The sequence below is a fragment of the Plectropomus leopardus genome, chromosome 17 (assembly GCF_026936395.1).
Source record: "Plectropomus leopardus strain MGB_pleo_1.0 chromosome 17, ASM2693639v1, whole genome shotgun sequence".
Taxonomy (NCBI): Eukaryota; Metazoa; Chordata; class Actinopteri; order Perciformes; family Serranidae; genus Plectropomus; species Plectropomus leopardus.
The window spans coordinates 33,412,788-33,438,759 of NC_142192.1; the positions used below are offsets into that span (position 1 = coordinate 33,412,788).

The 25,972-nt window shown below is 39.9% G+C and overlaps 4 protein-coding genes, 1 long non-coding RNA gene and 1 pseudogene across 6 annotated transcripts; 1 reads left to right on the forward strand and 5 right to left on the reverse strand.

Moving 5' to 3' along the window:
- Positions 1-1,228: 1,228 nt before the first annotated feature.
- LOC121957580 (uncharacterized) lies at positions 1,229-5,022 on the reverse strand. The gene is made up of 6 exons (XM_042506218.2): positions 4,842-5,022; positions 4,041-4,186; positions 2,368-2,432; positions 1,626-1,790; positions 1,443-1,547; positions 1,229-1,345 (listed from the first exon to the last, which is right to left on the reverse strand). The coding sequence occupies exons 1-6, from the start codon at positions 4,956-4,958 to the stop codon at positions 1,302-1,304; spliced, it is 642 nt and encodes a 213-aa protein (XP_042362152.2). The 5' UTR covers positions 4,959-5,022; the 3' UTR covers positions 1,229-1,301.
- A 917-nt stretch (positions 5,023-5,939) lies between these two features.
- On the reverse strand, positions 5,940-6,561 carry LOC148186742 (uncharacterized; annotated as a pseudogene). The gene is made up of 3 exons (XR_015779551.1): positions 6,391-6,561; positions 6,207-6,311; positions 5,940-6,120 (listed from the first exon to the last, which is right to left on the reverse strand). The product of XR_015779551.1 is annotated as an uncharacterized LOC148186742 (transcript).
- Positions 6,562-6,898: 337 nt separating this feature from the next.
- LOC148186743 (uncharacterized) lies at positions 6,899-8,385 on the forward strand. The gene is made up of 2 exons (XR_015779574.1): positions 6,899-7,007; positions 7,939-8,385. It is a non-coding gene; the product is annotated as an uncharacterized LOC148186743 (long non-coding RNA).
- A 1,559-nt stretch (positions 8,386-9,944) lies between these two features.
- On the reverse strand, positions 9,945-13,520 carry LOC121957582 (uncharacterized). The gene is made up of 6 exons (XM_042506221.2): positions 13,325-13,520; positions 12,514-12,656; positions 11,891-11,955; positions 10,360-10,524; positions 10,165-10,269; positions 9,945-10,059 (listed from the first exon to the last, which is right to left on the reverse strand). The coding sequence occupies exons 1-6, from the start codon at positions 13,442-13,444 to the stop codon at positions 10,022-10,024; spliced, it is 636 nt and encodes a 211-aa protein (XP_042362155.2). The 5' UTR covers positions 13,445-13,520; the 3' UTR covers positions 9,945-10,021.
- Positions 13,521-14,928: 1,408 nt separating this feature from the next.
- LOC148186744 (uncharacterized) lies at positions 14,929-19,140 on the reverse strand. The gene is made up of 6 exons (XM_088090855.1): positions 18,939-19,140; positions 18,218-18,360; positions 15,859-15,923; positions 15,322-15,486; positions 15,136-15,240; positions 14,929-15,040 (listed from the first exon to the last, which is right to left on the reverse strand). Exons 1-6 carry the CDS (start codon positions 19,056-19,058, stop codon positions 15,003-15,005), a joined length of 636 nt encoding a protein of 211 aa, XP_087946981.1. The 5' UTR covers positions 19,059-19,140; the 3' UTR covers positions 14,929-15,002.
- A 1,596-nt stretch (positions 19,141-20,736) lies between these two features.
- Positions 20,737-24,388, reverse strand: LOC121957581 (uncharacterized). The gene is made up of 6 exons (XM_042506220.2): positions 24,181-24,388; positions 23,471-23,613; positions 21,629-21,693; positions 21,129-21,293; positions 20,943-21,047; positions 20,737-20,850 (listed from the first exon to the last, which is right to left on the reverse strand). The coding sequence occupies exons 1-6, from the start codon at positions 24,298-24,300 to the stop codon at positions 20,807-20,809; spliced, it is 642 nt and encodes a 213-aa protein (XP_042362154.1). The 5' UTR covers positions 24,301-24,388; the 3' UTR covers positions 20,737-20,806.
- Between the last annotated feature and the right edge of the window lie 1,584 nt (positions 24,389-25,972).

Genomic DNA, 25,972 nt, shown 5'->3' on the forward strand with positions numbered 1-25,972 from the left:
TGAATCATGACGTTTTCCATGAAGGCGGCTGGTTTCATGTTCAGGTCACACGGGGTTAAATTCCAGAAGGACAAACATCACGCAGACAGACAGTCTGCAACATGATCTGCTGACAGAGGCTGACGAAGGCTGAGCTCTGAGTCACATTTGCTTTTTGTTGTTACCGTCGAGTAAAGTTTGCTGTTGTGTGTAACGCAACATTTCTGCTGTATTTTTTCCAATAATGTGAATGACACATAAACCCGAACTTTGATATGTGTGATCAGCCCCCTGCTGAACGTGAAGGCCTACCTATAACCTGACACAACCCCCCCAAAAACTGACAGGACATTTGGAGCCTGAGTGATGCCAAATAAAACATTAACAGACTTTGTCACTCGTTTTTTGTCTCACACCTATTTGAGGGAAGATCATTCTCTAAGTTATAAAACTACAGTTCCCATAATGCTTTGATGGATGTAAACAAGAAGTATAATGTTACCATAAAGTCGTTTCTTTTACTCCTTTCATTTTTTTACTTTTACTTTTGGGATACAACTTTTCTTTTTTAGTCGATTTTTTTTTGTTTTTCAAAGCTAACTTGTTTGCATTAGAAACTTTGTGAATCAGGGGCGTTTCGAGGACATCGGGAGTTCATCCTGGACCTCTGCAGGGGGTCCAGGAGATCCTCCTTTATGTTAAAAATATGTGTATTTGTTAGTAATTAGTACTGAGCAGACACAGAATAATTTACAACTGCTGTCATTAAACGTGGTCTGTACTTTTGTTTAAAGTGGAACAATCAAACTGGTACATTTAGTCAAGAATAAGTAAGGACGGATTTTTAGATCAGGGGCTTTTTATCATTATCAGGGACTGTTTGTTATTTATGAGGGGAGGAGCTAAAAGGTGAAAGCATGTCAAATAAATCTCCAAGCACTGAGGAGGGACTTATCTATTTTGATTTTGGCTCATGGGAGGGACATACAGCTTCAAATGATTTTGCGTTAATTTTACCACCATACATTTTTTTTTAAAAATGACAATTTTTCCTGTCTTTCAAAATTTCTTGAAACATTTTATGTGATTTAAAAAAATGTATATTGGTGATTTAATTTTTTTTTTGACAATTTTCATCTGTAAAAATGTTGGTAACATTTCTTCCTTTAAAGATTTTGGTGATTTTTTGTTCTTTTTCTGTTGGTTGCATTGTTTGATTGGACACTGAACAGAAAACAAAGGCAACATGTTTGATTCTTATATCACTTCTTGTCTCTTTGCTTCCTCAGACTTTAATTTGAAATATTAATGGAAGCTGGTCCTCAGGGAAATGCCATCTTAGTGCCCTCGCCTTCAGCACAGAAACCTGCAGAGAGAAAGACAGAAATAAGGAAATGACTTCTGTCTGACATCACAAATCTTACTGTCATTGATTGATCAGGCAGGTTTTAAAGGTCGAGCACCGTTATTCGGGTCGTAGTGGAAGTCTGGTTCTCTGGAGAATCCGAGGCAGCTCGCCTGCTTCCTAAAATGTTCCATGTCCGAGTCCTTCAGGGTCGACTCTCTGCCTGGAGACAAAACAACGAAAGCTGATTGTTTTGGATTTAAAATGAGTTAGTTTCTTTCTTTGACTTGTTTCTTCCTACCACTCAGATAAAGAGCGCGGGCGTTTATCTCGTCCCCTGTAACGTCGCTGTGGAATTTCATCGCTTGCAGTAATTTGTCGAGGTTTCTGGCCGTGCTGTTGACGCTCATGACCATACAGCCGTCACAACTCGGCAGCAGGTGAATCTCCGAGGTAATGTTGAAGTCTGAGGACCAAAACAAAGTCAGAAAAAACCCAACTAAAGCTAAAAAACATCTACAAATGCTTGTAGGATTATTTATGATAATAATAATTTTGCTTTTCAGACGAGCAACAGTTTTCATAATTATAAATGCTGAATGCTGAATATGGACATGAAAGGACAAAAAAAGAAAAGCGATAGGTAAACATTTCCATCGTGCTGTATGTTGTATGTGTGTTTGTGTTTTGTTTTTCTTTTTTTTCATATTGAATAAATAAAAAGTTTAAAAAATAAAAATGAGGCAGTAATGAAAGGTAACCGGACTGGAGGGGGACATAAAGCTGTGTGTCATCTGCATAACAGTGGTGGGAGATACCGTGGTTCATAATGATCTGACCGAGGGGGAGCATATAAATGGAAAATAACAGTGGGCCAAGAATAGACCCTTGAGGAACCTCCTGGTTTGAGGAGATACAGACAGTAGGAGCACCTGAAGGCGGCAGAATGACATGTTTAAGGAATCTGCAGCGTTTAATGTGTCAGAAAGATGATGCTCTAAAAGGAAAAACAAACACGTAAAGTTTCCGATCAGATGACTTACATGATGTTGACAGAGCGTTGCCGTCAATGGTTACGTTGACAACTGAGGTCATGCAAGTTCCATTTCTGGGAAACAAAAGACAAAGAGATGAGTTCATTTTCTGACGGAGCTGTTTTTAAAACTCTCACCCATGTTGACTTAAAAAGTTGAATTCTTCCCACAGATAAAGATTGAATGATTTGAAATTAAGGTAACAGCTGTGTTCTGTTATGTATTGCATTTGGGCAAGTTTAACCCTTTAAATTCTTCTCTTATCGACAGACTGGTAAGGCGTTTGTTTTGGGGTTTTTTCTACCTTGACACATTTTCAACTACTCATGTAAAGGTAAAAAACACCCTACCAGTCTGTTAACAACTAAACAAACCTTTTGTGACTTTTGGGATTTTTGCTTATTGTGTCATTTCTTAGAGTATCTTCAAATGTTCTATATCTCTAAAATCCTTACAATCCATAAACCATAATAATTGATAACATATTGAAATTATTTTTTTCATTTGATTTTACAAAACAAAAACATATTATTCAAAGGTTTTTAAATGAGAGATGCATTAAGATTTTTTTTTTTTTTACACTCTGAGTTGTTTAAACTGTGTACTTTATTTAGTTTTTCTCTTTCTTCATTCCCCTAGAACAAACATGCGTACATGAAAGGAAGACAGAAAAGATCTTAAGTTTTTACAGCAAAATGGATGAATGTTTTTGGTGTTACAGTTTTTATTTTACTTTGATATATGTACAGGACAAGCAAACAATAACCACCCGTCCTATGATGGGGAAATTACCGGGGAAATACCGCGAGACTTACAGCCAAACACTACATTTGCACCACACATACAGTAAGGTAATATAAGGTAATGAAGTGATCACATGACAGACAGTAACCTTAGCTTTCTGTTGTAACAAGAGTGGATGCTCTGGCTATCATGGTCTTTTGTTTAGATTGATATACTACATTTGAATGGCATGTCATGAGAGGTAACATGAGATCCTGACATGATGACAGTGAAGACACAATCCTTCCTTTAATGCTGCAAAAGGAACGAATGTGCTAGCTAATATCCTTCGTTTTTTAGATTTAGGATCATGCAAACAACACCCATTTTTAAAGAGTTAGGGTACATAGTCTAACCCAGTGGTCCATCTTCATGTGGAAAAGTATAAATCTAACCTTTTTAATTCATGTAGTTGTAATCGATTGCTTCAGTTTAGTAACAGGACTTATCAGTTCACTTGTAACACCATTTAATGCTGTTTCTTTTTTAATGTCTTTCAGCGATGGCTGCTTTAAAAAATGACAAGATGCTTTTCTCTACTTTTGTGTGAAACCGATGACCAATTATTCAAAAAAGTACTATAAATTTTGATGGTAACTTTGCCACTGTTAACACCGTAAACTACATGTGCCTTACTTGAAAAGAAAGCTCGACAGGTGTCGTAACAGGCACAGCTGGGCAAAACGTGAATCCACGTACACCAAAGAAGTTGTCATGTGTTACACTTAAGTGGATTCAAGAAGTTTATGTGATAAAACTGAGTATCCTCAGCATATTGGTGCACCTGGATGTTGTAAAAAGGAAATAAGCAAGTCTGGAACAAAATATAGACAGAAAAAATAATGAAGGCAAACTGACACACAGTTAGTACAGTTGATGCTACGCTGTTTTTGACTCACATCTTGTCTTCCTGAGATAGAACGACTGCATTGGGGTTGAAGGGTGATGGGCTGATCTTCATCCAGGTGCTCTCGGTGAGTCTTCCAATGGAGTTATATACTTCATTATCAGTGTAACCTGTGATGAAGTTCCACCTGCCGTACATCTGCAAAACAGATAAATAAACAAAAGAAAGAAAGAAAGAAAGAGAGAAAGAAATAAAGAAGGTCAGTTAGTGTCAGCAGACAAAAATATCTTTCAATAATGGAAGCAGGGCTTATTATTTAGTTAGTAATGAAATGTTTATTGAAAAAGGAAAAATCATTTTAACAAACATCAGTATCCAACACAAATGTAAATATGCTGCAGTTAGCAGGACTGCTAATTTACATCTGTAGTCCCTTGGCAGGAAACAGATAATACAGATAAAGAAAGAAAGAAAGAAAAAAAAGACAATAAAACAAAACAACAGTTCATACAGATGACAAACACGCATGTGCATTTTGGTCTTTCTCTCAAACATGGTGCTGCCTACGTTTTGATAAGTGTTCGAGGGCTGCTTGGCTGGAAGTCATGTCTTGAAAAAAATGAGTTAAAAAAAATACTTACTTCTAAAAATGCTTCTATACAATGGCTAATATATGTTGTTGTTTACATCCTAATGAGACATGTATGCTTAGCACTGATGAGAAAATGTAACATTAAGAGAGGTACAAAACTTGCAAGAATTTTCCAAAAAGCTGAATACGGCCTAAATGCCTGAATGCTAATGCCCAGTTCACAAACCCAAAGACCCAGGCAGGAGTTCGATGAGGGTTTACCGTTGAGCGGTCGTCCAGAGACAAAGGTGTGAGCATGGGTCGGCATTCTTCAGGTGTCAGAGCCGAGGAGCTGAGAAACAGCCCCACCAGTAAAAAACTGTTGAGCCACAGATTCATGATGCTACAGCTGATCAGCCTCAGAGCAGAAGTGGAAAAAAACAGATGACAGCTGCACAAAAGCAACGATGACTGACTCTCACCGAACCAGTCAGTCTTTATAGAAGCAGCTGAAGTTACAAACTTTTGGATTTTCCATTATTTACATAAAAAGAACTTTTTCTTTATTTTTTGCCCAGAGTTGGGCAAGCACTGTTTCACTGCCAGAATACCTCTCTGCAGGTTCAAAGGTGACTTCAGGCTTTGCTGCGAGTATACGATTTCATAACACACTGTCGGGTTTGAATATTAATCACTCACTGGTTTGTTGAAAGGGTCATTTTGTGTCAAAGCAGATATTACACAGAACTTATCTTCTGGTCTCAAATAGCATACTGATAAAGTTTGAACAAAATCTAAAATGCAAACAAAAGCCACGGTTTGTTTTGACACAGAAGGACCTTAAAATGCCGTCTGCCACCAACACGTACGTGCACTGAGTACACGGTACAGCACTGTGATTGGCTCAGAGGTCAGAGTGCCGTCAGGCTGATAAACACCCGCAAACAGTCTGCAATAGGATGCTTCACATCAACATACTGCAGCCCCCCAAAGCACAGGGCCCACACATTCCCCCAAATTTGGACCTTGAAGTTTTCCATGAAGTCATGTTCCGGTCAAATGGAGTTAAAATCCAACAGAAAAATCACATCCACCCACACAGAGTGACAGCCTTTGACTAGACTCCTGATAAACACTCAGGCAAGATCAATCAAACTGCAGCAGGTTACAGGCTCTTCTCTCATCGCTCTCACTCAGAATATTAATGTTCCCCAAGTTACTGGACAGTTTTTTTGTACAAATGAAATCCAGTTCGTGGTAAAAGGAAGTATCATCTGCATAACGACGGATATATTTATGTTCACAGCCATTGTACCTCTGCTCATTGTACCGCTGCGTACGGCCAGTCAAACAGAAAACTGTCAGATTGCAGTCATCAGCTGATCATATGTTGGTTATTATTTATTATTATTACTCCATTTTATCAGTTTCTGAATAAAAACAAGGACCTGTGTTTGATGTCACATTTTGTTTCTTTACACGTGTTTCAGTTTTGAAATATTCGTGAGGGTTGTTCATCAGGTGAAAGTCATCTTCATGCCCTCGCCTTGAGCACATAAACCTGTAGAGACAAAGACGGAGATAAAGAAGTCAGCTCTTTCATCTTGATTTCACTGATTAATCAGACAGGTTTAAAAGGTGAAGCACCGTTTTTGGGGTCGTAGAGGAAGTCTGGTTCTCCGCTGAAGCCGAGGCAGCTCGTCTGCTCGTTAAACTGTTCCAGGTCAGAGTCCTTCAGGGTCGACTCTTTGCCTGGAAACAAAACAACAAAAATGGACGAATGTTTCTGATATAAAATGTGTCATTTTCTCTCTAAATCTTTCCCTCTTACTCATCAAATAAAGAGCCCGAACGTTGACTTCGTCTCCTGTAACGTCACTGTTGAAGTCCATCTTGTGCAGTAACTTGTCGAGGTCTCTGACGGTGCTGTTGATGCTCATGAGCTCGGCAGCAGGTGGAACACGGAGCTGACATTACCGACTGAGGACAGAAACACACACATTTTACATAAAACAACAATATTCTCCACCTGAAACAGAAACTGAATATTTTGCTCTTAGACTGAAAACCTAAGAACGTGCGTATTGTAAGCTTTTTGGAAACTGATTTTGCATTTCACATAATCAAAGTATGTCCTCAGAAGTGCACAGAATTTCATCTCAATTGTTTCAAGAGTTGGTGAGCTTTTAGTCTGGACCGAAGTGATGGACCCAAACACAATGAGCAACAATACAGGTGTTGCTAAAAATAATGGTTCCAACGAGCCTCAAATCAGGAGCACACCCACAATAGTCAGGAGGGGCAAATCGGATGTAAAATCTGCCCAGTTACTCTCTAGTAAGGAGCTGGCATAACTTAGGTGCCGTTGATGCAGTGTTGCCGTCAATAGTAATGTTGTAGGTCGAGCCCACGCAGGTTCTGTTTCTGACAAAAACTACAGACAAACAGGTGAGTTCATATTCTGAAATAGTTGTTTGCTGTTTGTCTTTGCTGAGCCCAGCCCTCAAACGCCACGAGTTAATCACTTTTCGTGCAGCACTGGGAAGTCCTGCTCATAGACCTCCAGAACCTCAGAATTCACTTTCTACTTTTTAAATGTGTATGTAGCATTAAAACCTGTCAAATCATTGTCGTTTTTACTTATTACTAATTAGATTGTGTTTTGGGTTTTTTTCCAATTAGTTTTACTGGAGCAAACCTCTTGTACGGCTGCTGGTGTTTAGACAGTAAAAAACCGCAAACTTATCAAAGGAACAAAAAGGATATAAAGATATACATATATATATAGTCAATGATTAGAGGTTAAAAGTTAAATTAGTTGTTAAAAAACTGTTTGTCAGCGTCCTCAGAGGCAGTGCTGTTGCACACCATTGAAAAGTAGAGATTTATGTTCCGATGAAATAATGTGGCAGCAACAAATACTACATTTTTTTCTGAGGCCAAAATTTATTTATCAAGAAGAACTATATCATATGAAAAAAATACAGTGGAAACTTAAGACCCTGTAGTAAATCACCAAAGTCTGCTGACAGACTCACTGGTTTCAGTTTTCAGTATCTATATAATATAAATATCTGGATGGTTACTTCTGGGTTTGAAAAAAATATCAACACATTTAACTGTGTTAAATTGTCACTTGGTGATATTTAACAGGACTTCTGCGGCTGCTCTAACTGTATTTCCAGAATCGTCAAAGAGTCTAACAAACTTCTGGACAAAAGAAAGAAACAGAATCAGGAAAAGCTGACGTGCGTCCTAATCCAAACAAAAGAGGGTAGCTGGTTGCTACCTGGATTGAAATCAGAGACAGTTGGTTAAAAAGACTCAAAAATAGCTCAGACTCAAACATAATGCTAACACTCATACACTTTCCAAACAGCTGAACACTGCCTCAGTGCTCATGCCCAGTGATCAAACCCAAAGACCCAGGCAGGAGTCAGAGGAGGCCTTACCACTGAGGGGTCGTGCGGAGACAACGGTGTGAGCACGGGTCGGCAATCCTCAGGTGTCTGAGCCACAGATTCATGGTGCTAACTGGAAAAAAACGGATGATAGCTGCACAAAAGCGACGACGACTGAGCCTCACCAGAGTTGGGACGGCGATATTTCACTGCCGGCTTTGCTCTCTGCAGGTTCAAAGCGGATTTTAGGGTTTGCTGTCATAACAACTCTAATCATTTACTGATTTGTTGAAGGGTCATTCTGTGTCAAAGGATACAGCGAGTTTGCTTACGTCATAGATTTGGTTCAAACTTCATGTTTAGGCTGTATGGCCTGTATGGCAAAAAAAGTGTAAAATACTTCATATATAAATATTTTCATGATATTGCGTGTTTTTTTTGTCTCTGGAAAACGTTTTATTGTTGTACCTTAAAAAACAGCTTAGACAGAAGGCCATTTGGAAGGTTCAGTATCTTCAGACAAATAACTCCTGGAGAAATGTGGATGTGCACACACATTACGTTGAACACCAGGTCATAGTTTTCATAAACTGCCTGCAAAATTTTGAAAATGTGCAAAATTGATGGATTGACACTTCAAGTATTTCCATATGGATGTTTCTATACTTCTGGCTAGATACACGGTATTTTCTTGATGTGCCAAATTTCAGAGGCTCAGACATCATCAGAATCGGAGATATGGCCAGAATGACGAGCTAATTTTTGGTCTAAATGCCGATGTGGACTCATTGCAAGAACGCTACGAAAATGAATGTCTAAAAGTTTGCATTTTGTGTAAGGTTACAAGCTCATTGCTTCTTGTATCTTAAGATGTCCAACTTTAAAAGCAGCTCCCTCTCTAAGGCTTACATATACTCAATGTTAGATACGTAAACAGACACAGAACCGGACGCTGCCTGTTTGACAAAGACTGATGTTGAGCTGTTGGAGCAGCTAACACTGATGTTGTCGATGGCATTTAACAGTAAGAAACTACAGAGTATAGGAAAGCTGAGAATAAGACAATGTAGAAAAGTTTAAGATGGGTTTAACCCTTTGAAACTAATTAGTTTGATTTCTTTGAAAAACATAACAAGAAGGAAACAAGCAACTAAGGAAGAAATGATCCCAAAATCAGCATGAAAATAGATACAAAGACACTTGGGTAAACCCACCTATGTGGGCAATTGGCATGGGGCTAATAGTGGAACCTGTGGACAATCCCATAATGGGCCCATTTTTCAGTCCATTTACCAAGTACAATGGTTTCCTCCTCCTGGTGAGGTGCCTCACAATTGGCAAATCTTAAGCCTCATTCCCACTGCACAAAAAAACCTGCAAACACCTGCTAACAGCTGGCTTTTTAATGCAATGGAAATGTGTGCAATCAACATTCACACCCAAGTCAAACAACTCTGCAGCAGACATGGGTTTTTATTACCTCCATCTCTGACACTGATGAGACTGCAACACCCGGGAGAACGCAGTAATTTCAGCTCCTTAACTGGCACTAGTTACAGTCCGTTTCCTCCTAAGCAGCTAAAACACTAACCAAACACATCTGCACCGAGTTTGAAGGGGGGACTTAATAAGTAAGAGATAAATAACAAGAAAAAAACACTGAAAAGACCTCTGTTCTTGCTGCTATCTGCTGTTTACCTGCTCTCCTGCCTGTCTGTGATGTCGCACAGACACACCAACAAGACAAGGCGCAGGCGCGCACACACACACACACACACACACACACACACACACACACACACACACACTAAGGTCAACTGACAGAAATGCAGAATCGCTCTCCACTGGTAAGTTCAGTGGCAGTGGGAATAGAGACATTTAGCAGGTTTTAAACCTGCATGCACCCGTTAATTGCAGTGGGAATGAGGTATTAGTGTCACACAATTTTATTCGATTTTTAAATAAAAAAAACAAGGACTACATGTTTGATGCTTGAGTCACATTTAGCTTCTTTACTTTATCAGGTTCAGTTCCAAATACTGATGAAAGTTGTTCTCAAATTCAGAAGAGCCTCACGCCCTCGCCTTCAGCACAGAAATCTGCAGAAATAAAGACAGAAATAAAACAATACAATAAATCAGTTTTGTCTGACATCACATACCTTAATTTTTTAATTAATCAGACAGGCTTAAAAGGTGAGGCACCGTTCTTGGGGTCGTAGAGGAAGTCCGGGTCTCTGGAGAAGCCGAGGCAGCTCGCCTGCTGCTTAAAAAGTCCCAGGTCCGAGTCCTTCAGGGTCGGCTCTCTGCCTGGAAACAGAACAGCAAAAATTGGTGAATATTTCAAATAAAAAAATAAGAAAAAGTGTTTTAATCTCTGTCTGTCTTGACTCTTCCTACACATAAAATAAACAGCCTGAAGCTTGATCTCGTCCCCTGTCACAGTCCTGTCGATTTTCAGGGCATCAAGTATTTTGTCGAGGTCTCTGATGGTGCTGTTGATGCTCATGACGAGGCAGCCGACGCTGCTCGGCAGTACGTGGAACTTCGAGGTGAGGTTGGCGACTGAGGACAGAAACAAAGTCAGAAAATTTTACAGAAAACAACAATGTTCTCATTCTGAAACACAAAAAATATTCAGCACCTCAACTAAAAAACATTAGAACAAGTGTGATGTAAACTTTCTGTAAACTTATTTTGTGTTTCACCCGAACTAACGACGTTTTCAGACCACATAGATGTTTCTTCTCTTTACCTCTGTGTCACAGCCTCAACTTCATTATTCTAATCACAGTTATGGAGAGACAGTCGTTGGCAGTTAAAACCTCAGACTTTTATTCAACATGTATAAAAATGTGCCACTAGGAGTGAACGGGGCCTCACTTCCAACACTGTATCCGGCTGTCTTTATACATCCATGATCGGCATGCTAACATGCTCCCAGTGACGATGCTAACATGTTGATGCTTCACAAGTGTGTTTGCCGTGTTCGGCATCTTAGTTGAGCATGTTATTTCAGTTGACACAAAGTAAAGTTCTGCAGGTATTTGATCATAAACCAGATTATTAGACAAATATGTTGCCTACCGTCCCTCAAACAACGGCGCTCGTGTGGCTAAAAATGCTTGTAAAACTCTGCAATGGTATTTATGTCCAAATCTGACAAAACTCTGAGGGTTTATAAAAAGATGTATGCAGGAGAACGTCATTGTTTTCTGTCATTTACAGCTGCTTTACTGAAACTCTACAACAGGGAGACTCAGCTTGCTTTGCTTGGGGGAGACTTTTGCAAAGTGACATGAGGTCATTGGCCAATTGCAGCAGGCTGATGCATGTTTCTAGAATTTTTGGATATTTCTAGGATTTTAGGACGTTTTCAAAGTTTAAGGAAATTTCCAAGATTTTAGGATGTTTCTAGAATTTCAAGATGTTTCCAGAATTTTAGAATCTTTCCTTTACTTCAGGATGTTTCTTGGGTTTTATGAGGTTACTGAAAGTTTAGGATGTTTTCTAGGATTTTGGGACATTTTTAAAATTTCCCAAAAAATTCCAGGATTGTCGGTTGTTTCTAGGACTTCAGGACATTTATAGGATTTTAAGCTGTTCCGAGGATTTGAGGCTATTTCTATGATTTGAGGACCTTTTTAGGACTGTAGGGCATGACTATGATTTTAGGACATTTCTAGAATTTTAGGACATTAGTGTATGAATTAGATAATGGTTGGAGGTCCACCCGGCACCCTGCTGGAGGCCGGATGTGGCCTGCGGGCCGTAAGTTTAGTATTACTGCTCTGCAAGCTTCTGGAGGCTGTGGGATGATATATGTGATGAATCTGCAGCTATTAAAATGTCAGAAAGATGATCTACCAGGAAATCTCTTGACTAACAGAACTAACAGACACGTTGAAAAGCGTCAGATCAGGTAACTTACTTGACATTAATGCAATATTGCCATCATAAGTTACGTTGACAGTTGAGGGAAAGCAGGTTCCATTTCTGCAAAAAACAACAGAAGAGGAGGAGGTGAGTTCATTTTCTGACAGAGCTGTTTCACAAGCTCTCATTCATGTTCAAAATTAGGAGATGGTTTTGACTAATTCAGTTTGAAATCAAGGACCTGTTGTTCCAAAAGTTCCCATGAATTTCGATGTTAAATCTGTCAACGATATCACTGCAAACTGCATATGTGCCTCAGTTGGATAGAAAGCTCGACAGGCGGAGACCCAGACAGCTCAGTAAGAGGTGAACTGACCAACATCATCAGACACAACTCTGACACGTTACACCGAAATGGATTCAAGACAATTCAGTGATAAAACGGAGTATCATCTGCACAACGACGAACTTCGTGATTAGAAAATCCAGGAGCAGCATATTGACAGAAATATGAAGGGACTAAGGTGGTAAAGTGATAATCTTTGGCAGGTTTTAACAGTTAAAAATGTATTTTCTTTCTTCTAATGTAATGTTTTCTTAATCATTCTTAAAATGTTATTTACAAATGTTTTCATGATATATATTTGTACATTTATATTATTATTATTATAAACTTACAACTTGTCCTCCTGAGATACAACATCTTCATTTGGGCTTGATGACGGGGTGACATTCATCCACGAGCTTTCTGTGTGTTTCAGGATGATGTTAAATGCGTCACTGTCGGTGTAACCCATGATGAAGGTCCACCTGCCGTACATCTGCACACAAACATGAGATCAGTCAGTCTAAGCAGACACAAAGGAAACATGGGCAGAAAGGCGAAACACAAATGGAAGTAACGAAACACTCAAACCCCCATTTCTTTTTTCTTCTTTTTTCCCATCACATATTTCTTTTTATTTGTGTTAATTATTAGTATTATTATTTGTTGGTTGTGTCTCATAATATTTCTTTGTCAATTTTAGTAATTTTATTTAGGCAAACCTCTTGAATGGCTACATATATTTAGACATTTAAAAGTTGTAAAGTTACTCGGGAAAAAAAGATTTTTGTAAATTAACATGTTAATATTCCTTAAAGTCAGGTAGCGTACAGGTATTAAACTTGGGTATCGTCAAGTCAAAAGCATAGAAAAAATTCAGAAAAAAAACTAACACTAACTTGAAGAGCTTTTTGACAAAGATGGTGTAGGGCCCTAAAGTGAGACTGAATCTGGTGGCCCCTAAAACATGTTTAAAATTCACAATAAAATGAAAGTGATTCACACGGGTAAGTGTTTTTGTACTTTTGGTATACATAAGGTGCCAGAATGCAAAAACAGCATCAAAATAGAGCTTGAGGATTTCTTAAAATCCTAGAAATATTCTTAAATGCTAGAAACATCTTAAAATCAAAGAAATGTCCTAAAAGTTAAATGGGGGCTTACTGTTGAACGATCGTCCAGAGACAACGGCGTGACCTTGGTTTGGCACTCTTCAGGTGTCAGAGCCGAGGCGATGAGAAACAGCTTGGCTACCAGGAAGCAGCTGCTGAGCCACAGATTCATGACGCTACAGCTGATCGGCTTCAGGATCAAACTGAGAAAAACCCAAATGAAAGCTGCACGAAAGCAACGGCGACTGAGCCTCAGAGAGCTTTCAGAAGCTTTTATAGAAGCAGCCGATGTCAGAGTTACAAGTTGTGTTTTTGTTGCCAAAAGTTGGGCAAGGGGCAAGTGACTGCCAGTTTTTGAGAGGTTATCAAGGTTTGCTGTGTGAGTAGGATTTCAAAACAACTGTTTGTTTGATGTATTAATCATTTACTTATTTGTTGAAGAGTTGTTACAAGCAGATGTCCTATTTTTCATTATTTGCTTAAGAAAATGGAGCGAGTGCAACATGGGTGGTTTGAGGCCTCGGGCAGACCGCCAAAGTAGGAACTCCATACAGACGTGTCCAAACGTCCTGCTGAAAATACAGTGAACGCCTGATGTTGTGCCCAATTTCAGGGGCTTCAACATCATCAGAATTGGAGATATAGCTAAAGATGAAAATTTCAGCCCCGAAGAGGCACGTAGTTCGAGATGAGTTTTGAAACACCATGTGATCCTGTGAAACCCCAACGAAGGGTTTTAGAGGACTATGGGTAATTAATTGTATTGAGTTGTAAATATTGTTATTTAAATATTATTATACTGTATTTTATAATTATTATTTTAATTATAATTGATGTCGATATATAGAGTAAATCATGTGGAGGTTAGGCGGATGAAGAGAAGCCAGCTGAGGCCAAACAATGTGGAACAAATATTATTTCTAGATAAAAATCTTTGAGCACAGTCTTTGAATACAGTGTTTGCGTCGGCCCAGTTCCCTCATTAAAAAGCCACTGGATTTTGGATTTTGTTTTTAATTTTTTTTTTCTGTGTCATTCTTTTTACTATAAGCTGCTCGGCCCATCAGTTTATCTAATTTCATCTAATCTAATATAGCAAACTCTACTGCCTTTTGCTTGTATGCTGATGACACTGTCCTTTATATATTTGTATCCACTCCTGCTCAGGCTTTTTAGTAACTATTGAGTAATCAGTATGTATTTGACAGAGTGCAATAATAGCTCTGTCTGCTGCTTCTTGTCCTCAAACCAGAAAAAAACAAACCTTGTGTGTTTTATTATGTCTATGAGTAGTTAATTCAGAATTGTCAAAGAAAACTGTTACCGTAGTGGTCAACATGTTATGTTTCCTGTTTTGATTGACAGCCACTGGTCTTTTGAGGTGCATATCCAGTACATTACAAAAAGCATGACACTTTTAATTTAGAAACAAGGCTTGCTTTTTGCTTTGTGTCAAACAGAAGTTTTTGGAGTCCTTTTTACGTGTTGATTATGGTGATGTGTTGTATATGAAAGCCCCAGTTCACGGTGCCCTGATGTATCATGGGGCTGTGACACTCATTACAATCTGTGGGTCTCTATCTCACCATTGTGCTTCATATTCAAAAATTTTTCACCATTTTATTAGATTCTAAATAAAAAACAAGGTCCACCTGGTTGAATTTAAGAAATTTTTTGTTTCTTTACTTTGTCAGCTTCAGCTTGGCATATTCATGACAGCTGTTTTTAGTTTAGGGCAGCATAATGCCCTCGCCTTGTGCACAGAAACCTGCAGAGAGAAAAATAGAGATTAAAAATAATAATAACTCTGTTTAACATCACACATCTTCACTGATTAATCAGACAGTTTAAAAGGTGACGCACCGTTCTTGGTGTCGTAGAGGAAGTCTGGGTCTCTGGAGAAGCCGAGGCAGCTCGCCTGCTGCTTGAAATGTTCCAGGTCCGAGTCCTTCAGGGTCGACTCTCTGCCTGGAAACACAACAACAAAAATGGACGAATGTTTCAGATGTAAAATGTGACATTTTCTCTCTTTGACTTGTTCCTTCTTACTCCACAAATAAAGAGTCCGGGTGCTGATCTCATCCCCTGTAACGTCGATGTCTATGTTCAGAGCCTTAAGTATTTTATCGAGGTCTCTGGCCGTGCTGTTGGCTCTCGTGACGATGAAGCCGTCACCGGATGGAAGAAAGTGGTACTTTGAGGTGATGTTGGCAACTAAGAACAGAAACACAGTCAGAAACAGAAACTGTTCTTAATCAGAAAGTAAATATTTTGTGCCTAGACTGGAAAACTAAGAATGCATATGTTGTAAGCTCTCTGTAAACTGAGTTGGTGATTCATATAGTCCAATAAAGTTATCAGACAGCGTTGATTTCTTATCACGTTACCTGTGCTGCACAGGATTGTGTCATGATTTAAAGGTCTTTATTTTTATCGTGAGAGAAAATGTCATAAACAGTGAAAATTAAAAGGTGGCACTTGATAACTTAAAGGTACAGCCCAAGTCAGAGACATCATCTACCTGCTGGGTTTTCTGTCTAAACAAACTAAAAAACACGAAGGAAAGTGTCTGTTCATGTTACTTACATGACCCTGATGCAACGTTCCCATCAATGGTTACCTTCACATTGGAGGACACACAAATTCCATTCCTGAGGAAAAAATCACAGAACCTGAGTTAATCAAATATATAACTCCCAGGCTTGGAAATTTAAGATAAATTTGGTTTCAGTGACTAGAACCTGCTGATTCTGTCCATGAGACCTGTTAGCCTTTACTTCAGTCTGGCAGCCACGCTGCCAAAAACACAACTTGAACTTAAAATGTTTCCCAGTGGCCCAAAACGCATTTTCCCATCAGCCATAATTGTAAAAAAGACATCTGAAACTGCTGACTCAAAATCTCAAAATGCAAACAAGTTCACTTATGATTCTTTCCATTACACTTTTTTCAAGATTTATAAAGTTTTCATCAAGCATTATGACGTCATCACAATGTAAAGTCTATGAGCCAAGCGTGAACTTCCAGGCGTAACCAGCGGAGGAAACACTACTGCGTGTATTCAGTGGGGAGCACGCCACGGAGGAAACCCTGAAGCCAAGAACATTTTTTTGGCATTCGCGCCAGTTTCTAAGAAACAGTCTCCGTTGTGGTGGCCTTCCTCTATGTATATATACATAAAGGAAGGCAGATGTGTAGATGAGTCCAGGTGTTGAGTTCACCTGCCACACAGAGGAGCTGTTAAAGAGTCTTATTGCAAACCGGAGGAGTGATTGTTTGAGCTCTTTTTTCAGCGGAGCTGAAGGAGTCTGATGGAGAACGAGCTCCGCTGTCTCTGAGTGGAGTCCTGAAGGGGATGGGATGGATCGTCCGTGATGGACACTGACTGAGTCCAGGTTGTGGCCGATGACAGATCCAGCCTTGCGGATTGGTTTGTTGTACCTGCCGGCGTCCCTGGCACTGATGCTGGTCCCCCAGCAGACTACAGCACCGTAGATGGCACTCACCACCACAGACTGGTAGAAGATCTCCAACATCTCGCTGCACACATTGAAGGATTTGAGTTTTCTCAGGAAATAGTGTCGGCTCGTCCCCTTTTTGTACACAGTGTCAGTGTGGGTACTCCAGTCCAGTCTGTGGTTCAAGCGGACACCTGAGTACTTGTGGTTCTCTACGAATCCAACCTCCTCACTCAGGATCTTGATGGGCGTCATCGTGGTTCTGGTCTTTCTGAAGCCGACAACCATCTTCTTGGTCTTTGTAACATTCAGGAGCAGACGATTTGCTGCTGCACCAATCCACAAAGTCGTGGATTGGTGCTCCGACTCCTGCTCCGACTCCTGCCCATCTCTGATACACCAGCCACCGCAGAGTCCTCGGAGAACGTCTGCAGGTGGCGAGATTCACAACTGTACTGAAAATCAGAGGTGCACGGGGTGAACAGGAAAGACGACAGAAAAGTCCCTTGAGGTGCTCCTGTGTTACTGACCGCCACCTCAGACAGGAAACTGGGGCCTGTCTGACAGATAGTTAGAGACCAGGAGACGGCGAACGAACCGGCACTCATCCCGAGCAGCTTCCCACTCAGCAGGTCTGGTTGAATGGCACTGAAGGCACTGGAGAAATCAAAAAACATGATTCTCACATTGCCGCTACTCACATCCAGGTGAGAGAGCGCACGCTGCAGCAGGTCGATGACAGCATCATCAGCACCTGTATGGGGCTGGTAGGCAGACTGAAGTGGATCGAGTGCAGGTTTCACCAGTGGTCAAAGGTGGGCCAGAACCAGTCTCTTCAGTACCTTCATGACATGTGACGTGAAGTCTCGAGTCCAGATGAAGTGGCTTTCTTCGGTAGCGGTACTATATATGACTTGTATTATGTCATGTGAAAAGCCATTATTACAGGATTAATTACATTACAAAGTTCAGCTTATTAAATTGATGGCTCCAATTAACAATAAGAAAACGCTTTTGTCTAACTGACTCTAAAATCTAGGACTCGTTTTTCCGAAAATGACTCTAAATGTGCAACAGTTATTATTGTATATTGCATATGTGCCCTGGAAAGAATGCTCCACAAGTGGAGTAACTTAAAGAATGGCTTGACACATATATATTATATATATTAACAGACACAACTCTGTCATATGTTTAACTTAAGTGGATTCAAGACGTCTCAGAGATAAAGCAGAGTATCATCTGCACAGAAAGGCATGCCATGATTGGCGAATAAGTGAGCCATTAGCAGCATATAGACAGAAAAAAACTGAAGGAAAATGGACCTAAGCAGAAAAAGTTATCATCGTCAGCAGGTTTTAACAGTAATGGACATGTTCTTCATCTTTATTCTGATCTCTTCGTGATAAAACTATAGCACATTATTCACTTTGTCAGTTCTTATGATATGCATTTGTACAGTTAATGTTGAACTGTTATCAACTTACAACTTCTCCACCTGAGATACGACAACTTCATTTGGGCCTGATGACGCGGTGATATTCACCCAGAAGCTGTCTATTATTTTCAGGATGGCGTTGAAAGCATCATGATCCGTGTAACCCATGATGAGGTTCCACCTGCCGGACATCTGCACACAGACATGAAGAGACAGCAGACACAAAGATCTCGATAATAGAAGTATGGCTGAATATTGGACCTCAGTACTCCCTTTTGGCACCAACCAAAAGGTGGATATAACCATTCAAGAGGTATTGCTGAGAAATTACCCAGAGGCTGCTGATAGATGCTGACTGCTGTTAAGCAATTTTTAATAAACTGATACGTATCTTGAATCTTAATGGTTACTTTCTCTCCTGAAAAATAGAACAAAACATAGATTTAATTGTGTTCAAAGGGCTGAACAATACTTCCACTGCTGCTCTAACAGTATTTCCAAAATCCCCAAAGAGTCCACTAACCAGCTGATGAGACAAAATGAGCTGATAAAAGTCCTGTACAGTAGCAAATGTTGTTTTTACAACCTTTTTCTAAAATTCCTCATCCAAAGAAGGCATCTTTTGGCTCACATCTTGAGGAAAAGAGGTTAAAATAATCTTTCATTGTGCAGTCGTGGGGTACTTATCCTGAGAGAAACGTCTGCTCAGCAAGTGCTAATGCCTAATGAAACAAACCCAAAGACCCCGGCAGGACAAACTGAGGGCTTACCGTCGAACGGTCGTCCAGAGACAAAGGTGTGAGCACGGGTTGGCACTCTTCAGGTGTCAGAGCCGAGGTGCTGAGAAACAGCCCCGCTACCAGGAAATAACCGCTGAGCCGAAGTTTCATGATGCTACAGCTGATCAGCTTCAGGATACAATTCGAAAAAAACAGACGATAGCTGCACTAAGCATCAACGGCCGAGCCTCAGCGAGCTGGTCAGCTTTTATAGACGCAGCAGGTGACAGAGTTACAAGCTTCGACTTTTTTTATTTTTTTATTTTTTGCTCAGAGTTGGGTAAGCGACACGTGACTGCTGGTTTTCCTCTTTGCGAGTTCAAAGTGGATATCAGTGTTTGCTGTGGGTGTTGGATTTCACAATATCACTGTTGGTTTATGTAGTAATCATTTACATGTTGTGTGTTCACTACAAGTAGATGACCTTTTTTTCCATCACTTGCCCGTCAAAGTGGAACAAGTGCATCATGGGTGGTTTGAAGCCTCAGGCATTCTCTAAAATACTGTCATATGAACGTGTCCACACTTTTACAATTTCAGGGGCTCCAACATCATCAGAATTAGAGATACAGAAACAATGACGAACCGAGGTTGCAATTTTTGCCATATTGAGACGCAGAAATGTAGACATTGACTCATGAGATTGTCCGTGTGTTTCATAATGGCCCCATGTCAGCTGACCTATTGCTAAGCCCCACCCTTGAACGCCACGAGCCAATCACATTTTGTGCAGCTACACCATGCATCCTGCTCGTAGACATCCATAGAAAAGCATCAGAAATTTTGATTTTATTTTTATTTATGCAGTTATTACTAAACTAATGGTCAATGGTCTATGTGCATGGGGTAAATGCAGCACTAATACGAGGTATGCCAAGAGGCTGGGGAACGGAGTGTATTTTATGCCATTCCCTAAATTTCACATTAATAAAGTGTTTCCTTTGTATTAAGGTCAATGTAAAAAGATAAACAAACAGGAATGTCTACATTTGTTCTGAGGTAAGGCAACATAGCGTTAGCCAAAGTTGCTGCAAAGTGACAAGTATATATAAAACCTCATACATTATGTCGGCAACATTGTGTATAATGTCACCTTGCAGCAAACTTTGCCAGGTTATGTAAGCTGATAGCTGCTAACTTTATCGCCAACTTCAGCTTGATAACGTTAGCTCATCATATCATCTGTTCATCTAAATTTGAGTGTTTTTGTTCTTTGACAGTCAAACATCAGAGTTAACTGTAACAAAAGGGCTGGTTAAAGCCCACCCAACTGAAAACTATGAACTAAGCCGGTCATTACAAAGAAAGCAAATCTCATATCTGCCTTTTGTTTCTATGCTGATGACACTGTCCTTTATTGATCTGCACCCACTCCTGCTCAGGCTGTTGAGGAACTGAGGAGCTCAGTATTGAGTAACTTTTGAGTAATTAGTATGCATTTGACAGAGAACAAGAACGGAAAGTCTACCTTTTTATGTGTCACTGATTGTGGTGATGTGATGTATATGAATATCTCTGCTCACTGACCCCACATGCTGGTATTACGGAGCTGTGAGAGCCATAACAATCTGTGGGTCTCTCACACACCTTTGTGTCTCATATTTTGATTGGCTTGCTTTATGTACATTCAGGCTTTAAACAGGGAGTGTGATTTTTGATGCACAGTGACTGCTGCAGCTGTAGCTGCAGACCATGTTGGTAAGCGTTCCTCGGGAGGTGCCTCACTGTTTCAAAACCCTGCTGTTACAGCATTTTATTCAATTTTAAATAAAAAACAAGATCCACCTGGTTGACTTTTGAGACATTTTTTGTTTCTTTACTTTGTCAGCTTCAGCTTGAAATATTCATGACAGCTGTTCTTATTTTAGAGACACTTTAACGCCCTCGCCTTCGGCACAGAAATCTGCAGGGAGAGAGACAGGGAATAAAAAAATTAATTCTGTTTAACATCACACATCTTCGTTGATTAATCAGACAGTTTAAAAGGTGACGCACCGTTCTTGGTGTCGTAGAGGAAGTCTGGGTCTCTGGAGAAGCCGAGGCAGCTCGCCTGCTGCTTGAAATGTTCCAGGTCCGAGTCCTTCAGGGTCGACTCTCTGCCTGGAAACACAACAACAAAAATAGACGAATGTTTCAGATGTAAAATGTGACATTTTCTCTCTTTGAATTGTTCCTTCTTACTCCACAAATAAAGAGCCCGGACGCTGATCTCATCCCCTGTAGGGTTGCTGTCGATTTTCAGCGCCTGAAGAAATTTGTCGAGGTTTTTGGTGGTGCAGTTGATGCTCATGACTAAGCAGCCATCACAGCTTGGTAGCACGTGGAACTCTGAGGTGAGGTTGGCGACTGAGAACAGAAACACAGTCAGAAGATTTTAGGTAAAAAAGAAACTGAATAGTCAGCACCTAGACGGGAAACCTCAGAACGAGTGTGTTGTAAACTTTTCAGAGCTGTTGGTTCATATGATCCAATAATGTTATCAGACAACACAGATTTCTTTTTACTTGACCTGTGCTGTACAGGAATGATTCACAGTTTAAAGTACTTTCCTCTCATCCTGTGAGAGAAACAGTCATTGGCCGTGAAAATTTTAGCCCAAGTCAGAAACATCATCTCGCTGCTGGATTTCCAGTCTAACCAAACTAAAAACACGTAGAAAAGTGTCAGTTCAGGTGACTTACATGTCGTGGAAGCAGCTTTGCCATCAACGGCCACCGTCACAGATGTGGCCACGCAGGTTCCATTCCTGGAAAAAATAACATTAGAAAAGGTGACTTCTTTTTCTGACAGCGCTGTTTTAAGACTTCTCATTCATACTGGCTTCAAACGTTAATTCTCTCAAATGATGAAAACTGAGAGATTCTTTTGAAAGCTCTGAAAAAGGCTCAGCCAAGATCAGTCAAAGCCAACACACACAAAAACCTCTTGAACTTTGTCCCACACTTTGTTGCTAAATGCTAAAAGTATTAAACAGTAAAAGTACCATCAGAGTCAGTACCTCTGCACCGTCTCTAGATACTGTGTACTTTTAGAAAGCAGGAACTGTAGTCACAGCCTCTAGAAAACCAGAACCTGCAGTTTAAGTGCTGCAAGTAACAGACTGAAGAGGTTTGTATTGATGGCAGATATGTGACAGAAACTGCACACACAGAAAGGAGGATCCTTCTCTTTATTGTAGAGACCCTTCAGCTCTGTATGCTTGAGTCTGCTTGCGACTGTAATGAACTTACAGAAAGACGAATCCATGTGTTTTGCCTTTATTGATAGAGGTTTCTACTACACTTATTTTTAATCGAAATGTAAAACTCCTGAGCTCACGGAGTTCGGATAATTTGGTTTTAGTGACTAGAACCTGCTGACTTTATCCCTCAGACCTGTTAGCTTTCACCAACAACAACAACAACAACACAACTAAAACTTATAATTTGTTCCTAGTGGCCACTTTCAGTTTTGCAGTGAAAAAAGCCCAAAAAGCATTTTCCCATAGGCCACCATTGTAAAGAGAGAAAACTGATGACTCAAAACCTCAAACTGCAGACAAGGTCACTTTTGACTCTTTTGGTTAAAACATTTTTGGGACATAGAGGTTTTTTATTTGAAGAACTTTTAAAAATCATTGTGACTTCATCACACTGTAAAGTCTATGAACCAGCGGAAGAAACAAAATACTTTCTTTGAAAACCACATCTATAACGCATCATAAAGGCATTTATGGTGATGGCTGCACTCATAAACACACGGAACGCTTACTGATCCATCAACAGTCAGAAACATTAGAGATGCGACTTATAATGCATCATACATGTCAAGTTTCTTTTGGATGCTCTTGACTAGTTATGAACCAGAGGTTGACTGATGGGGCTCATAATGCATCATAAATCCTTAAACTCACCCATTCATGGAACCTTACCACGTATAAATCATTAAAGGTCGCGTCTACAATGACTTATGACAGTTGATATCATGCATCACCAAGTATTATGAGTGTTTATGTAGTCATAAAGCCTTATGAATGCTTCATAATTCACCATGGATGCCTTCATAATGCGTTATACATGTGGTTTTCATAGAAAGTGTTACAGAAGAAACTCTACTGCACAAAGTCAGAGGGCAGCATACTGCGGAAAATTAAACCCTGAAACTTTTTTTGGTATTTGTGCCATGTGAGCGGTTTTAAAGGAACTAGCTCCATCTTGGTGTCCGGTATCTAGATATGACTGTAAATCTATGCTGGAAGCATGATATCACATGTAAAGTCATCATTACAAGATTACTTTAATATTAAGCGGAGTATCATCTGCAAAGTGCCAAATGTCATGATCAGGAAATAAGTAAGCAACGAGCAGCATATAGACAAAAAAAAGAATGAAATGAATCACCTTTAGCAGGTTCTCAGTTTTAAATGTGTTTTTCATCTTCGTCTTCTAATGTTTTCCTTCTAAAACTATGATAAATGTTATTTACTTTGCAAGTTTGGATAAAAGTGTATTTGTATGATTAATGTTGGACTGTTATCAACTTACATCTTCTCCTCCTGAGTTACAACATCTTCATTTGGGCTCGATGACGTGGAGATATTCATCCAGGAGCTCTCTGTTATTTTCAGGATGCTGTTAAAAACATCATGATCCGTGTAACCCACGATGAAGTTCCACCTGCCGTACATCTGCACACAAACATGAAGAGACAGTGGACACAAACATCAACAACAGAAGTATGGCTGAATATTGCAGCTTAGTACTTCATTTCAGCACCAACCAAAACGTGGAAGTAGCCGGTGGCAGACCATCCAAAAAACGACGAGCACGCGAGACGAATACCACAGAAATTACTTAAGCGTTGCTGAGAGATGTTGACTGGTCTCAGACTTTTTTATTTTTAATAAACTGATGCATATCTTGAATCTGAATGGTTACTTTCTCTCCTGAAAAATGAAACAAAATATAGATTTAACTGTGTCCAAAACCCCCCAAAGAGTCCACTAACCAGCTGATGAGACAAAATGAGCTGATAAAAGTCCTGTACAGTAGCAAATGTTGTTTTTACAACCTTTTTCTAAAATTCCTCATCCAAAGAAGGCATCTTTTGGCTCACATATTGAGGAAAAGAGGTTAAAATAATCTTTCATTGTGCAGTCGTGGGGTACTTATCCTGAGAGAAACGTCTGCTCAGCAAGTGCTAATGCCTAATGAAACAAACCCAAAGACCCCGGCAGGACAAACTGAGGGCTTACCGTCGAACGGTCGTCCAGAGACAAAGGTGTGAGCACGGATTGGCACTCTTCAGGTGTCAGAGCCGAGGCGATGAGAAACAGCCCCGCTACCAGGAAATAACCGCTGAGCCGAAGTTTCATGATGCTACAGCTGATCAGCTTCAGGATACAATTCGAAAAAAACAGACGATAGCTGCACTAAGCATCGACGGCCGAGCCTCAGCGAGCTGGTCAGCTTTTATAGACGCAGCAGGTGACAGTTACAGAGGGTTTTTAGCTCAGAGTTGGGTAAGCGACACGTGACGGTCAGTTTTCCTCTTTGCGAGTTCAAAGAGGATTTCAGTGTTTGCTGTGAGTGTAAGATTTCGTAACATCATTGTTGGTTCTGTGCAGTAATCATTTACATGTTGCGGATCATTACAATTACATAATGTTTTTTTAATTGTTGTCCGTCAAAGTGGAACAAAACTGCATTGGTGGTTTTAAGCCTCATGCAATCCCCCAAAATACACGTCCAGACTTCCAGCTAAATAAACATTACTTGATTGGTTTAACAAGCTCTAATATCATTGCAATAAGAGACAGTAAGAACGATGCCCAAACTTTTACTGCCCATTGGTGACCAGCTTTGCATGATTATGTATGAAATATCTGTTTTATTGACAAGCTGGCTAACTTAGTGTAGCAGAGCCTGCTGCTGTTTTACTGCATACAAACATATTGTTAATCCATAACTACATCTTTTAACATTTTTTGACTTTTGACTTTTGTATTTCATCTGTGCTTCTGTCTGTTGCTGTTTCTGCAGCTGCTCTGCATGTCTGCTTCTTACACTAAGTTGCGTGTTGTTGCTTCATGTTGCACACGACTATTTGTGCTAAAATGCTATATGTTATTGCTTCGCTGTTGTTTTGTGCTTGTGTTCTGTTGTGCGAGTTCCTGTTGGTTGTAGCGGTTGCTGTTTTTATGTTGTCCTGCTGCTGTTGCCACGTGAGTTTTATCATTTGACAAGTTTTAAAACATCTTGCCAAAGGACTAGCACTGGCACATAAAATAAAATAAATGAAATGATGATGTGGACTTTGCCAGGGCATTTTGTGTGTAGTTCAGCACTAATATCAACCTCACTTGCTGTGTTATTACAGCACTATGATGTGCTGTTACATGTAACTTTCTAACCTCTAAAATCAAAATCTGAACCATGGAAAGTAAACTGAGGTTGCAATCTGCTGCCATATTGAGAGGTCGAAATGGTGATGGCGATTCATTGCTTGGACCATGAATTTTGTGTGATTTGGGGTCTATATGTGAGCATTTTGTGTGCACTCAAAGAAAAACATCACCGGCCCTAATAAAAATTAAGCTATATTTTTGAGTATATGCAACTAAATTAAATTAAATCAAAAATTAATAGTTATAGTAATAACTAAACACAACGTAAATATGCTTTGTACAAACTCAATCAAAACAATTTCAGTAAACTCTGTCTTTGTCCCATAACATTCTCAGAAGCAAAAAAATCCCCCAAAAAATCCTGTGCAATTCTCCAAAGCGAGGCAACATATTTCAAGAACTCTCAAAGAAAAGTTAACGAAAACCTCTATCTGATTTTACACGGAAAGACCCCGTATTGCTCTTGACCTCCCATGTATACAAATACACTGAGTATACAGTGCAGTAGAGTACAGTACATGATAACTTCAGTCTGGCAAAAACCAGTCTGACGCTCGACCTCCGCCTCACTGCTGAGGTTTCCAAACCTCCAACATTTACTCGAGTTACGAGCGGCAGAACACTAATGTTAACCCCTTAT

Coding starts and splice junctions, on each gene's coding strand:
- LOC121957580 (XM_042506218.2), bottom strand. CDS start 4,958: ATGAATCTGTGGCTCAACAGTTTTTTACTGGTGGGGCTGTTTCTCAGC. Junction 1,791..2,367: donor CAACGCTCTGTCAACATCAT/GTAAGTCATCTG, acceptor TTTGGTCCTCAG/ACTTCAACATTACCTCGGAG. Junction 1,548..1,625: donor CCGCGCTCTTTATCTGAGTG/GTAGGAAGAAAC, acceptor TTTTGTCTCCAG/GCAGAGAGTCGACCCTGAAG.
- LOC121957581 (XM_042506220.2), bottom strand. CDS start 24,300: ATGAAACTTCGGCTCAGCGGTTATTTCCTGGTAGCGGGGCTGTTTCTC. Junction 21,694..23,470: donor GTAACTCAGGAGGAGAAGAT/GTAAGTTGATAA, acceptor TATTTTTTCCAG/GAATGGAACCTGCGTGGCCA. Junction 20,851..20,942: donor CCTCTACGACACCAAGAACG/GTGCGTCACCTT, acceptor CTCTCCCTGCAG/ATTTCTGTGCCGAAGGCGAG.
- LOC148186744 (XM_088090855.1), bottom strand. CDS start 19,058: ATGAAACTTCGGCTCAGCGGTTATTTCCTGGTAGCGGGGCTGTTTCTC. Junction 18,361..18,938: donor CTCTGGACGACCGTTCGACG/GTAAGCCCTCAG, acceptor GTCTGTGTGCAG/ATGTCCGGCAGGTGGAACCT. Junction 15,924..18,217: donor GTATCTCAGGTGGAGAAGTT/GTAAGTTGATAA, acceptor TTTTTTCCTCAG/GAATGGAATTTGTGTGTCCT.
- LOC121957582 (XM_042506221.2), bottom strand. CDS start 13,444: ATGAATCTGTGGCTCAGCAGCTGCTTCCTGGTAGCCAAGCTGTTTCTC. Junction 11,956..12,513: donor GTATCTCAGGAGGACAAGTT/GTAAGTTTATAA, acceptor TGTTTTTTGCAG/AAATGGAACCTGCTTTCCCT. Junction 10,270..10,359: donor TCAGGCTGTTTATTTTATGT/GTAGGAAGAGTC, acceptor TTCTGTTTCCAG/GCAGAGAGCCGACCCTGAAG.